Source organism: Zonotrichia albicollis, chromosome 1 (genome assembly GCF_047830755.1).
Source record: "Zonotrichia albicollis isolate bZonAlb1 chromosome 1, bZonAlb1.hap1, whole genome shotgun sequence".
Classification (NCBI taxonomy): domain Eukaryota; kingdom Metazoa; phylum Chordata; class Aves; order Passeriformes; family Passerellidae; genus Zonotrichia; species Zonotrichia albicollis.
This window is the reverse complement of record NC_133819.1, coordinates 28,870,708-28,884,795: the sequence shown is the minus strand read 5'-3', so window position 1 is coordinate 28,884,795 and position 14,088 is coordinate 28,870,708. Positions and strand designations below refer to the sequence as shown.

Here is a 14,088-nt window from a genome sequence, read left to right as displayed (position 1 = left end):
TTAGATCAGAAAATGGTAAGGGCTTTGAATTTAAACTGAATTTAACCCTGATGCCCAAAGCAAGTCTTCATGAGAAATTGGAAATTTAATTTGAATGAATATTTAAAATACATTTTCAACACCATGAACTTAGTCATTCTCATGTGACTCATGGGTTTAGCTTGTTAATCCTGTGTATATAGTCTCTCCACTTTTTTTCCACATCTTTTGGCAATGTCAGGTTTTGACATGTGATAATCAATGAATCTTCAAGACTTTGACTTTTGTGGGAATGCTTTAGCACTGGTATTCACAGCTAATCACATCATTGTCACTAATGCACTCACATCAGTGTTTGCCAGTGTTGTCATAGCACAATGTGTGAATCAAGGACCTGTAATGTCTTCTGTTAGTCAGCAGTTCATTTTTCACATATTGGGTCAATATAAGTAGTTAAAAAAAAAAAATCAGTTAAAGGAACTTACGCAATCCCAAAAAATAACCCAGAGCAATTACTGCCAGTAGATGAAAGCTGATTATATTTTTGGCACCATTTGGAGATCAGACAACAGAGTTTTAAAAGTAATCAATTGAAAACTACATTTCAACATGATTCTCTTTCTGTTATGTGTGAAATGTTCTTTTTAATAAATGAAAACCGTATGTCATGGAAATCTCTTGAAATAATGATTTCTCTTTTTTTCTTCTCTCTCTTACATTCTGTTTTCCAGGATGCTGAAAATAGTGGCTTATGCTGAAATATTTTGTACAAATCTAAAAGAATAAAAGACCTAAAGGAATGTGGTTTTTTAAAAGAATTTATGGGTGGAGATTAATTTCAAACACTAGATCATATCTTGTTCCCATTTATGTGGCCAGTGTGGTGGGGAGGAATAAAAGGAGTATTATTCTACCCCTCCCTGCCCTGCTCGATCCACAATGGCAGCTCTTTTGTCAAGAGATTATTAATTTTTTGGTGTGTTGTGAGGAGAAAGAAAGAAAGAAAGTAGTGGTACAGCCTCTCTCCCTTCTTTCAACATATCATCCAAAAGAACTGGTTGTTGTATTTATGCTAGCTAGGAAAATATAGGAGGCAGTTAGACCTCCTCTATTGCAGTGTTTAGGATAGATCTTGAGTCAAAAGCTTCCTTTATCTTAATAAATTATTGGTTCACTTCAAATGTATTAGTATGGTAGGAGTTAAAATACTACATAGCAAAGTTAAAAAACTTCTATGTAAAAAGATGCAAAATTTTCCTTGTATATATCTTGATTTTCACTGAGGAACCATGTTTTCTGTATTCTCCATATTGGCATATACTGACTTTTGATGTCTGTACTGTGTAAAGTTTGGTGTGTTGGCACAGAACATACATATAAATGCATAAATCTTCAATATAAATACTTGGATCTTTCTTAATCTTACATATTTGTGTTAACTATCAGTAAAGCAGAAAAGCAAGTTACAAAACTGAGCAGCTTAACTGCTCTAGGAGAAAGGACAAAATCAAGTACAAACAGTGTTTGTAGATGGAGTTCAACTTCTTCTGAGTTGCTCAGGGTGTTAGGAGCCATTCTGCTGCTTGGGACACAATCAGGCATTTTAAGGCATCTCCATAACATGTTGTAGCCATAATCAGGAGATAAAGACCTGTGGCTTTAGCTGAGTGTTGGTCTATATATGTGTGCTACAAAGCTAGAAGAAACCTGATTTTTTTTTGCTATTTTGCCAAGCAAAATCATAACTGCTATTTGGAAACTAGGCCTTCAATTCCTGTTCTTCCTGAGACACCCTCTGGGAAGTAGCACCAAATTAGTGTAATGTACTTATCAGTGAGTGCTTGAGAAGAAACAGAACTCTTATCATTGTAATTGGAGGTGTTTTAAAGCATATTAAGCATAGACTGATGCACATTTGTTTTTCCTTGGAGTCCTTCATATTCTGCTTATCTGGGATTCTGGGATTTTAACTGGGAAATTAAAGTGTGGGAAGCAAGAGCTTTGCTTTATGCCATTGGTGTGGAGTAGACAGGGAAGTAAGATACATGCAATCTTTAGTGATGTTAGTAAGGTAAAAAGCATCTTATCACATATCTATGAGATGTATTGGATACATTGCAAAGAAATCCACAAATGGGCATGATATTATGGAAAATAGTGGTTGCTTTAATGTCAGGTTTGTAGTCTTTTGTGCAGTAACAGAAGTATTAGAAGCATTCCAGACTACTTTTTAATCTATGAATAAAATGAGATTTTTAGTCCGCCTAAAAACCCCAAACTATTTTTAATGGTTTTGTTTCTTCATATTTGTGAATTCTTTTGTCAGAGTAATCAGTGTCATCCTGGAAACTCTCTTGAAATATGTAGTTTATCCTGAAAACTGTATTTAATCAGTTGCCAGGTCTTTAGTTTCTTTGTGACTTCCACTTCTTTAAAATGAAGATTCTTTAGTAATCTTTTTTCTAGTTCAGTGATTGCCATTTGTTCAAATTTGTCTTTATACGTGTGCTTGATGTTCTTTCATGTGATTTTGTGTGGTATCTCAAAAAGGATAAACTAGTGTTCAGCTTTAGGGAAAAACAGTATCAGCTAATAGTTTGGGCAGGAAGATCATGTAGTTTCAAGACCTCTGCCATGGGCACGGACACCTTCTACAGGACCAGGTTGCTCAGAGCCCTTGAAAACTGCCAGGGATGGGGCATCCACAGCTTCTGTGGGCAACCTGTTCCAGTTCACCATCCTCACTAGGAATAACTTCGTAATACCTATCCTAAACCTACCCTTGTTCAGTTTAAAGCCCTTCACCTTGTCCTGTCTCTACCTGCCCTTGTAAAAAGTCCCTCAACAGCTTTCTTATCAGCCTCCTTTAGGGAGGTTGAAAGGGGCCCTAAGGTCTCCCCAGAGCCTTCTGTTCTCCTTAACAACCCCAACTCTCAGCCTGTCTTCATAGGAGAGTTTTTCTGAGATACAGAAGGACAACAAAAGGCCAGGCCTAAAGAATTTTCTACATAATTGATTTTTTAAATGTATTTTTATAGAAAAACAGGTAACTATATCAGAATGTTTGGGGAGCTGTTAAAGAGTTTGCCAGGAGCTTTTATCTGCTGGGGTAGAAGGAACTATGGAGTTCTGAGGATGTACTTTTAGAACCTCAGTTCTTCCACTGAATGCAGATTATTCTTTATAACTCAAAAAACCTACTTTTGTCTTCTCCGTCATAATTTTCCTTAAGAGTGTCAGGCAACTGCTCCAAGTAGGTTGCCTACAGATATGGTTGAAATTTCTGATTCCAAATCTGGGGTCTGCAACTCATTTCCAGCCTTTTCCCTACCTCATACGCAGTTACCCAGTGATGCCTCCATAATAGCCAAGCTGCAATGGAGGTAGGGTTGTAAACAAGTTTGGGAGAAAGACTGATAATTTCCACGTCTGCTTGCTTGGCCCAGATGTCACCTCCTTAGATACTCACCTCCTTAGATAGACAAATGGCATTGTCTCTCTCTTTCCAGACTTCTGTTTTAAGAAAAATGGGTGCTATATGGTACTACCTTTTACAGTTGCCACTTTTTACCCATATAGCTAGTGTTGCTTTAACTTAATTTATTCCTATTTTAAAAAATGTATAAGGCATGACAGAATTCAGTGATAAACTTTCATTGTATTATATTATTCTAAGAATAGTATTATGAGGGTAATTCTTCTAATAATTTCTAATTCTTCTAATAATTTCTGTTTCGTCGTGATCTCAGAGGGCTATTTGAATGAAGGAATTTTCTCCAAAGTAATTGGAGTTGGCAGACCAAATCCTGATTATTCGTATCTTCTTTCTACAGTGAAGGATGCCATAAGCCTTACTCTTCAGGAAAATTTCCACCAAAACACACTGGTTTGGTATGGGTTCTTCACCAAGCAAAATTCAGTTGAAACTCCAGATCTGGGCAAATCTCTCTCTATTTGCTTAGTCAGACATCAAGGCAGGAATGTTCTCAAAATATGTGGAAATAAAGACTGACTAATTGGCTTTGTTTCACTGTCGTGAAAACTGCTCCTTCTGTTTTTAATTATAAGAAAATAACAGTGAGTTTTTTGCACTGATGGAATTTTTTGTGGGTAATCTTTTCATGGAATTAACATTAAAACCCTACAACTCTTAGATGTTTTGGACTAATGCATACATCCAAAAATTTAATTGTAAAATACATGCAGGATGTGAGATTACATGTTACAGTCCCAGAGGCACTGAGGTACCTCACTGAACAATCTATAATTGCTGTTTGCTGCTTCATTTAGCATTAGTAGGTGATGATGTGTATGGATGAATATTTATTTATGTATATGCAATACATATATTTGTTCTGTTCCTTCTAGCATAGGTGTAGATCTTGAATGGATTATTTCCTCTCTGAGTAAAGATAGCATCCAACTCTGGTATGGCAATTTAAAAAAGAAAATAAATAAAATCTTGTATCATCTATTTTCTATGAAATCTACGTAAACATCTTAAATTTTTCCATGTGTCCAGAAGTACTGCCTTAACAGCTGAAACATTTTGCCTTCTCTTTTGATACATCTCTGTGAGTACATGTTGGGATCACCTCATTCGTAGGAGTTTATCAGTAATTTGTTCAGTCACATTTTTACAAATAAATATTTAATAATTTTGTAGATATACAAAAACCTTATTTTTGCCTTCAGTGTTTCTTCAGCTCTTTCCTGATATTTGGATGCTCTTTTGAGACACAGGTTTGAGTTTCCTCAGGCAAATGGGAAATGGGCCAAGCTGATTCCCACTGGCAAGTTGTCTTTACCAGGAGATTATTTTTTTTCCCTACAAGAGGAAAAAATCTGTCACTTTTTCTCTGCTTTCAGAAGGAAGTGATGGTCTCAGTTGTACTTGGGGCATAGCACATATTTTTGTTTTTTGAGGATTATTTTATTTTTCTGTGAACATATCTAGCGAGAACCTTCTTTCCTGTGGCCAGTCAGTGACTTAGACCTCATTATAAACTTTGGTCCATTTCTTCTTTATATATTTGGAAGGAGTTTAGGAAAAAAAAAAAACCAAACCAACAAAAAACAAAATGCAATACTTATGGATTAAATGCTTTTTGGAAGTTAGGGCTAGGATTAATTTTGAAATTTTGTGGCTGGTTAATGAAATGTTACTGATTTTCACCAGCAATTTATGGTGTAGGAAAAGATGCACATTTTTAATTTCTCTATGCATTGGGTCATAGTGAGTCCGGTTTCATGTTTGATTCAGAAAATAAGAAAATTGTTTAATGGTTTACACATTTTATTTGCTAAAAATAATTATGAAACATAAATTTATGCAGTGTTGCTCATGTCTTACATTCCTTCTCCTTTTCTTTTCTCCAAGATGAATATATAATTTTTAGGGTTTTTTCCTTATATTCAGATGTTTGAAAATATTGATAAAATCTATGAGTAGGAACGAACAACTTCTAAAAATATAATAAAATAAATTTTATATGAATTTTATTGCTTAAATTAGCTAAAAATATGGTGGTTTTGAATGTGCACTTCTCTGGAGTTATACCAAAATTTTTCATTACCAAATGAAATTTTATTATCCAGTAATACAGGAGTCTTATTTTGTGAAGTTTCTTTTTGTAAAAGAAAAGGACCTCCAATGAACTTGGAGAATAAATTTGATATATAAAAATAGAAATTTGGTTTTAAATGATTATTATAAATCCCTTTATTTTTCTGTGACCTACAGGCAAGGATTTTATTAGAGTCAAAGCTAAAAGTGCACAGATTTTTTTTTTAGACTCCCTCAGAAGATTTAGGCCAAATTATTTGAAAGTTCTTTCATGTTTTTCTGATTCAACTGTGTCCCATTTTATCTCTGTTATGTTGAAAATTTTCCTGAAATCCCTAAACTTGTGATCATAATCTTCCTATGCCCTGATAGTCTCTTGTGCAGTGGAATTAATTAATTAATGTTGCCATGCTAATTGTTGTCAGTTTGGTACATCCTCTCATCCCCTCACTTTTGAAACATCATGGAAAATGCTAAATCCCTCTTTCTCAAATTAATTTAAATTTAGCTGTAGCTTCTAGAATGCAAGCAACTGTTGAAAATTAAGCAATTAGCCTGCATGCTTAAGAAAACCACATCCACCATTATGGTTTTTATATTATTCTGATGTTATTGATCTGAACTTTTTAATTAATTTTTGTGAATTCATTAGCATAAATAATTTTCAAACCATACCAAAATTCTCTGAACTTTTCATCTGAGAAATTCTGATAATGATAGTGAAATTTAAAAGTAAGATCAAGCATGGCACATGGTAAGGTGGAAGATTATTGTTCTCTGCTTTCCTTCTTTTTTTTTGTCTTTTTGCTTACCAAAACATTGTGCAATACATTTGAAAAGTGGCTGGGGTGGGGGTGAGTGCTGGTAATTAAAGGAAGGGCTGCAGCATTTCCCTATTTCAGAAGGGTAAAGTTCCATGAGGAAAAAGAAAAATAGTCTACAATTGCAGAATAGAGAAATGGCTGTAATATTTCAGAATAGAGAAATGTCTTGATGGATGATACAAACTACTTCTAGGTCTACTGCACACTAGCTTAGTTCTCTTATTTGTTTTATATACATTTGCAAAAACAAATATCCAGAAATTACTGTACCGTTTTAGAGCTCATTTCTAACATGATAATCTACACCAATTATATTAGGTCTTCTAGAACGTTTTTCAGCAATGCAGTATAATATATATAATTATATTTATAATTATAATCCCAGATTTTGAGGTTTTAGGCAAGAACCTAATCACAGGGCCCTATACAGAGGTCTCCCTTAGGCAGAATTGGTTTTATACATTCTTTACATACAGCATGTGATTTTGCACCTGCATTTTTGGCTGTTCTAAACATTTCTGATGTGTGTTCAAGTAATTTTCCAGCTCCTGATGAACTTCCATTATAATTTGAAAGCTTTTGGATATACAGCATCTGAACTCTGGTTATATGAATAGTGCTGCTCTCCTGGGGGAATACAGGTCACAGAGCGTGTTAGAACAGAGGATAAAGCACTGTCAGCTGAAGAAACCTGGCTGTAAAACAACCTTTAGAACAACCACACTCTGTCTTTGGCCCTTTGCAGAGCCACCCTGGTTGCTGGAACTAAGGATGTCAAACGTAATAAATGGATGTGGTAGCTGAGTCATGTGTTACATTAGTATCTCTTATCTTTTCTAGCAGTTTGGAACATGTGTTGGAGGATATTGGCTTCAATGATAGTCAGACAATCTTTACAAAATACTGAAAAGTTTGTACACCTTTGAGGAAGGGCCTTCAGGAAGAAGAAAGTACATAATTTCAAACTTGCTTATTTTTCAAGTTCTCTGCACTGGTATAATTCTGAACCCATTAAGTAAAAAAAAAACCAACCAAACAACAAAACCCCATAGCAGTAGGGATTTAGTTACTGCTGGCAGCTTGGAGAACCAATGCCACTCATGGAGCAGTTAAAAAATCTAAGGTGGCTCTAAAGTCAGGGAATTTTTTTTTTTGCAATATACATAAAATCCACAGACAAGGTAAATAAAGAAAAAATTAGTGTAGTGTAAAGATATTTACATGGCCATCCATCAACCTTAATTTAAATGGGGTTATAACTTTGGTTTACTTTCCATTTTCACTTAGCTATTTTTTTGTGTATATGATTCAGTGAGATAGCTAAGACACATTTCATTAATGCATAATTTAACAAAGCAATTTCACATTGTTAAAGTCAGTTGATTTAGTGATTAATGTATTTGTTATGCTTGCAGATAAAAAATACATTCATATAGCGTATATTAGTGTCACTAATTACTGATTTACTTGGATGCTGATACAAATCCCTTTGTTATTGTGATTCATGGTTTATAAACAGTTTATAAACAGAATTAAATGTCAGTGGCTTTATTAGAGAGAAAAACTGTAAAGTTTGTAGCATGAATGCAACAGTGTATGATTTGCCAAGGTAAGAGTGTCGCTGAAACTGTCTGATGAGATAATGAGTCCATGTCAAGGTGATTATTTTTGTTTTATACCCATTTTGAGCATTGTGAAAATTTTTTTCAGTCTCTGCTATATTTATCTTCAGGAGGTGAGAGTTTTGTTGGTTCCACTGCTTTTTTCTCAAATAAGGTGTTCTGTATTAGAAGCTCAGCAGAGATACCCTCTCGCCAATCTTGAATTCCTTGTAATTATGACTTGCACAAGAGGAGTCAGATTTTGCAATTTTTGGTGTTGATTTCTCATAAGGATGATGATGCACATTAAAACATTACCCTTTGGTAGTTAGGTCTTGCTCTTAATGGGAAACACCTTATTTAGCATGCACATAAATTTTCAATATCTCATAAATACATTAAAATGTAAAAGTCAAAGAAATCAGGGGAAGAGAAGTTTCCTAAGTCTTATAATTATATTAAAATAATAGCTAAAATTATTTATACTGTGGCTCAGATTCCAAATTCAGGGAGTCCTTTGAAAGTTCAGAGTTTCTATTTTCTTTTTTCTGGCATGGTTTCAAGCTGATTCTTGGTAGCCTTTTCCCTCCTTCCATGTTCACTGTGATGAACTAAAGGAGTTGCACTAGCCTTTTTTGTGGAGATATGTAGTATTCCTGAAGAATAGGGAAATTTCTCAAAGTCAGTTTTGTGCTATCATGTGGATTTATCCCTTAATTATTTAACAATTACAAGTTGCTGTTCTGTTTGATCTATAAAGTAACACTATGTTTTATCAGATTAATAACTGATAAGTTTTACAATCACCAAAGTAATACTAAATATGCAGTTTTGGCAATATGTTTCAGGATAACTTAATCTTCATTCTCTATTAGCAGGATAAAATGGGATCATAATGCTTTGCATTGCTGTGGTCCCATTGCAGCCTCACCTTCCTTGAGGGGGAGGTGACCAGCAACAGGACATGAAAAAACAGAAGGAAGTTGCATCAGAGGAAGTTCAGATCAGGCATCAGGAAAAGGCTCTTCACTGGGAGGCTGGTTGGTCAGTGGAAGAGGCTTTCCAGACCATGTTTTTGTCATGGCACCAAGCACATCACAGGTCAAGGAGCATCTGGATGATGCTCTTAGTCATATGATTGAGTTTCAGGTAGTCCTGTGAGGAGCAGGGACTTGAACGCAATGCTTTTTATGTATTCCTTCCAACTTGAGAAAATCTATGACTCATTTTATTACTTAAAACAGACAATGGCGTTTTAACAGAAAAAATCATCATACGAGTTTTATTAATTAGCTCTTACCTTGCTGGCAAAAGCAAAACCAAATTAAGCTAAATGACAAATGTTCTGGATCGGCAACTTTTGTTTTTTCCCCTCTAAGTAATACTGTGTGTCTGAGCACTCTCATTTGAACCTATTTGAGACAGGGTGATTAGTATCTCTGACAAACACCAGCAAAGCATGTTGCCACATAGGAAAAGACAGGCCTTCAATTCCCTGAATTAGGCATCAACAAATCCCCTGCTTTTTGTCTGCCTAATTATAGGAAAAGCTAAAGACATGCTAAGTACATCCCTAGGAGCTCTGTAGGCGCCTTGATGCTAATCAAGACATTTGAGTGCATGGAACTTGATTTCAGGGTCCCAATAGAAGTGCTCTGAATTTACTCTGGGCTGTTTTGCACATGCTCTGAGGTATTATTGCAATACTGTGAATTTTCAAAATAATACTTAATTCAATAATCACTTTCAAGAATAGGTATGCCAGTCAGATCTTCAGAAATCAGTATATTCAAAAACAGTCCGAAGCTTTTGTAAACAGAATATTATTTGGTGAATTAGTGTGATTTTTTTGTTTTACAAAATATTTTTTTTCTCTTTTACTTCCCCTTCACTGCAGACAATTGATTTAGAGGGGTTCAAGCTGTTCATGAAGACTTTTCTGGAGGCAGAGTTACCAGATGATTTCATTGAACACCTTTTTACATCATTTAGGAACAAAATCTCTCACTGCAGCCCATTAATTAAAAACAAACCACAGCACCTTTCTGGGGGTAAGTAATAAAATCAGTACTTAAAGAGCTAAAGGTTCCCTCACCCTGCTGTTTTACTTCTAATAGCTGTAAATATGTAGAATTCTTAACTACATGTTGAGAGATTTTGTTTCTGGTATTTGTGAAATTAGAAAAACTAACTCAACCATAATAAGAAATACTGTGAAAAGGAATGGAAATTAAATGCTTTCGTCTTCTTAACTCACAATAATGATGCAGCTGAGACACCAAGTGGACATTTTTTGTCATGTTCATGCTAATCAAATTGCTATGGTTACATGTTCTTGTTGCCTACTCTCCTGTACAAACACTTAAAAATCTTCAAGCTTCATGCAGGAGGCTCCTGCTGGTGCTCTGCCATCTCTGTGCCAGTTGCTGCTGTTGTTCTTAACTGTCTAGGTGTGATTCTGTTGTTATTAATCCTACATACTTAGCAGCTGCCAATATGTTAAATGTTGGGTAAGTGTTAGTATATCACTAAAAGTGATTTTGATTTCAGAGGACACAGCTAAATTCTGCCCTATATAGGCTGTACTTAGCTTTCTTCACTTTCACTGTAGTTCTGTTTGGCATATTTTATTCCTATGTGTGGTAAAATTATAATAATGGTAATTTTTATAACACCATTATTAAGGATAGTGCTGTTACTGTTGTTGTTTCAACTGTATGTTAAGTTTCGTACTGTGATGTTGCCTCCTAAAATATTTTTCTCCTACACAAGTTTGTCAAGAGTTTTTAATTTTTTTGTTACTAAGTACTTTAGAGATAAGATAATATAATACCAGTTAAGGAAGCTTCCATGTTTTTAGCGTAATGCCGGAAGGACTGTTTGATAAATTGTTACATCCAAAACATATTCAGAGAGACAGTCCAGTTCACCTTGTGCAAGAATTGTTTGAGCTTGAAAATATACTGATTGGGTTCATGTTGTAATTCAATTTCATGGTTTAAATGAAATGTTAGATCCTGATAATTTGTAAGTTTTAAGGGGAAAAAAACTGTGCATTGGTACATTTGATGTGCACATGGAAACTATGGAAACACTTGGTTTTGGGTACCTATTAATTTTTAAATGTTACCAATAGTGAAGAAAAAAGCTTGACTGTACTGGAAAATAACTTTGTCTGAAATGGAGGGGTAAGTGAGAGCTAGAGAAATGACAAGGAGAGTAGCAGGGTTCATCAGTCCGTCAGGTATGTGCTTGTTTTACACTTAGTCTTTTTTGGTCTACTCATGTCTGTTTATAAACTGTATTTTCAGTTAAGGCGTCTGAAGAGAGATGGAAACAGATGCCAGGTAAGCAGCAGGACTGGAAGTCATCTGTAATTCAGTGCATTGCAGCCAGCCCTTCCCACTTCTGATTAGGAAGTAATAACTTAACCTGTATCTTGCAGCTGATAGGTTAAAAGGTATCTTAAAATTTGTATTTATTTTCATTTGGATTTCAGCACTATTTATTTTTGAGAAGAGTTATCCCAGGTTTTATAATCCTTTTTATTCTGTGAGTATGATTTACGTAAGACTGCAATATAAACTATTTCTGTAAGTTGTGTGATTAAAGCTAACATTTAACTGTATAAAATATTGCAATGTCTTAATTTTAATGACATTTAACTGATGTGAAAGCTCATCAAATAAAACATTGACTTATTAAATATTTTTGTTCCTTTAATATTTACTTTTATTGTTTATTATTTGCTGAAACCATGAAAATGAAATAATTTCCAAAGTACATTGTTGCACGCCAGTTTGCTCCTTTTTACCTTATTTATTGTTTTAACATGTTTATCTCATAATATGCAGGCATACCTTTGAAAATGTAGGCTTTTGAAGATGTATTTGGATTGCAATGAAGTTCTTTAAGCTAAATTTAGGGAGAGAGGGGACAACTCTCAGTCAGTGAGAAATGTAACAACCTTGTAAAGAAAGTTTTCTTGCTCCTTTCTCTGAATTGTGCTGTCCTTTCCATTTCCCCCCATTTTGGCCCTGCAGATACTAATGTTGTACTGAAATAAAAAGTTTGGCAATTTTGAAACTTTATGTCCAAGTGGTACACTGGAACTTCTATTAATCACAATGTCTGAGCAATTGTTATGACTATTATTTAAATTCTAAATTTATTTTCTCAGTAGTCTGTCACTCAGACTTCTGTGTTTTAAATATGTGCTGCACTGACACACATCTGGCTGTGTTTTTGGGATAATTCACTTGGGTATTGGTAGAGTTTTCATTGACACTAAAACATCTTCAATTAGTGTAGTTGTTGTTAATCTATAAATTAGATGAAGCTTTTACAAGCACAAGAAAGTGGATGCAGACTTGGGCAGGGATTGTTTTTAATACTTAGGATCTAGTATGGTAGAACAAAAATATTCATCAAATTGTTTTGTAGTCAAATGAAATCAGATCAGCACAAATAAAAAAAAGTTTATGCCATTCCCATAATTCTACTTTTGATGAATAAACTATGAACATGAACTGTTTAAAACTTTATATTTAAATTAAGAAGTAACCTGTGATTCAGATAAAACAAAGATGAATGCTTGGAAAATTTACGTTTTCATTTTCTGCTTGTATCGTGTGTTCAGACTAACAAAGGCTATGGGTTGTTTCCAGGTCTGAGACTTAACAAGGGTACCTCTACATCCAGACCTCCTACTCCTGCCAACTCACATTTGCCAGATATGATCCAGCTGAAGGATATTGTTTGCTATTTGTCACTGCTAGAAAGAGGAAGACCTGAAGACAAGCTAGAATGTATGTTCTTTTTTAATTTTAGATATTTATTTCTGTAAGCCATCAGATATTTTGTTTCTGAATTTAAAAACCAGTTTTGAGCAGATGGATTATAAAAATATGGTTCCAGATGACCCCTATTGCAGAAATTATTTTTTATTCTTACTAATGGTGAGATTTTAAATGAAATTTGTTCTATCTAGCATTTGCTAAAATGAGGAGTAAGGATTGTATGTTCTGTAGTTACAGTAATGCTGTCTGTACTGTCATGTCTTGTTTAGTATCAGATCTGAGAAAAACAGACAAACTATATGTTTACTTAGAGATCCATAGGTGGGGTGAATAACTGCTACTAAACATCCTAATTCAAACAAAGATTAGTTGTTAATATAGGCTGTGAGCTCTATAATGTTATTGGATGCTGAAAAGCCAAGAATGATCCAAGTCTGCATCACTATTGGGAAGGAGTGTTTGACACAGGAAGTTAGAAATTCTTGTTTGGTTGTTTTGCTTGTTTGTTTGGTTTTTTTTAAATTAGGGGCCTAGGTCATTAAAATGCAACACTACTACCTGTTTAAAAAATCAAAAAGACAACCCTGTGAGTTTGATCTATAAATTGGAGGAAAAAAGAAGAAAACTTTTGTTATTGTGGAGTTTTAGAAGTCAGTTTCTCATGTGGCTAAACAGTCAGACCAATCATATAGTCCTTATTGAGGAGAAGTATGCTTCAATATACATAACTGGTCTGTTCATTAAAGATCTGTGGAATCAGGCTCTTATATGCAAAGTAAATGTTCAGTACATTAGGATGTGGAAACAGTATTCTGCTTATGCCAAAATAATAAATTCATTACAAGGTTACATGCTGCTGAAGTATCTTGATGTTTTGTTAACCTGTAGCTAGTGTACAGTGGCAACTTTGTACTGCAAGGTCACAGCAAATCCCCCAAATTTGGTAATACTGTTTTGGTATCATATGAGTAAAATATGAGAATGTAAGTGTGAATGCACATTCAGAACACAGACACAGAAACACAGATCCAAGGACTGAATTTGACTTACAGTGTAATAACTGCTGCACGGTGTCAAGTTATGCCAGCCCTACCAGAGCTCTGAGGAGCTGATGCACAAACCACGGCATGAAATAGAGACCACTTGCCTCCCCTGGTGTCAGGAGGTGGTACAGTGGAAAGGAGGAGAGACAGAGGAGCAATGATAATTACAGTATGGGGATTTTCCATGAGCTTCCTGCAAAGGGAGCTGCATGGGCAAAAGACTGCGATATGTGATTTAAGAGCAAGAGACCTAATATGTGTATGGTACTTAAATAT

The 14,088-nt window shown here is 34.8% G+C and overlaps 1 protein-coding gene across 9 annotated transcripts in view; it reads left to right on the top strand.

The window, feature by feature from the left end:
* The window catches only part of DGKB (diacylglycerol kinase beta), a 389,837-nt gene that overhangs the window by 129,583 nt on the left and 246,166 nt on the right, over positions 1 to 14,088 (top strand). For all 9 annotated transcript variants that reach the window (XM_074536770.1, XM_026798569.2, XM_005480832.4 and 6 more), the window contains 3 exons: positions 9,868 to 10,021; positions 11,282 to 11,317; positions 12,638 to 12,778. In XM_074536770.1, coding sequence (XP_074392871.1) covers positions 9,868 to 10,021; positions 11,282 to 11,317; positions 12,638 to 12,778 — 331 coding nt within the window. The remainder of the gene's footprint in view (positions 1 to 9,867; positions 10,022 to 11,281; positions 11,318 to 12,637; positions 12,779 to 14,088) is intronic.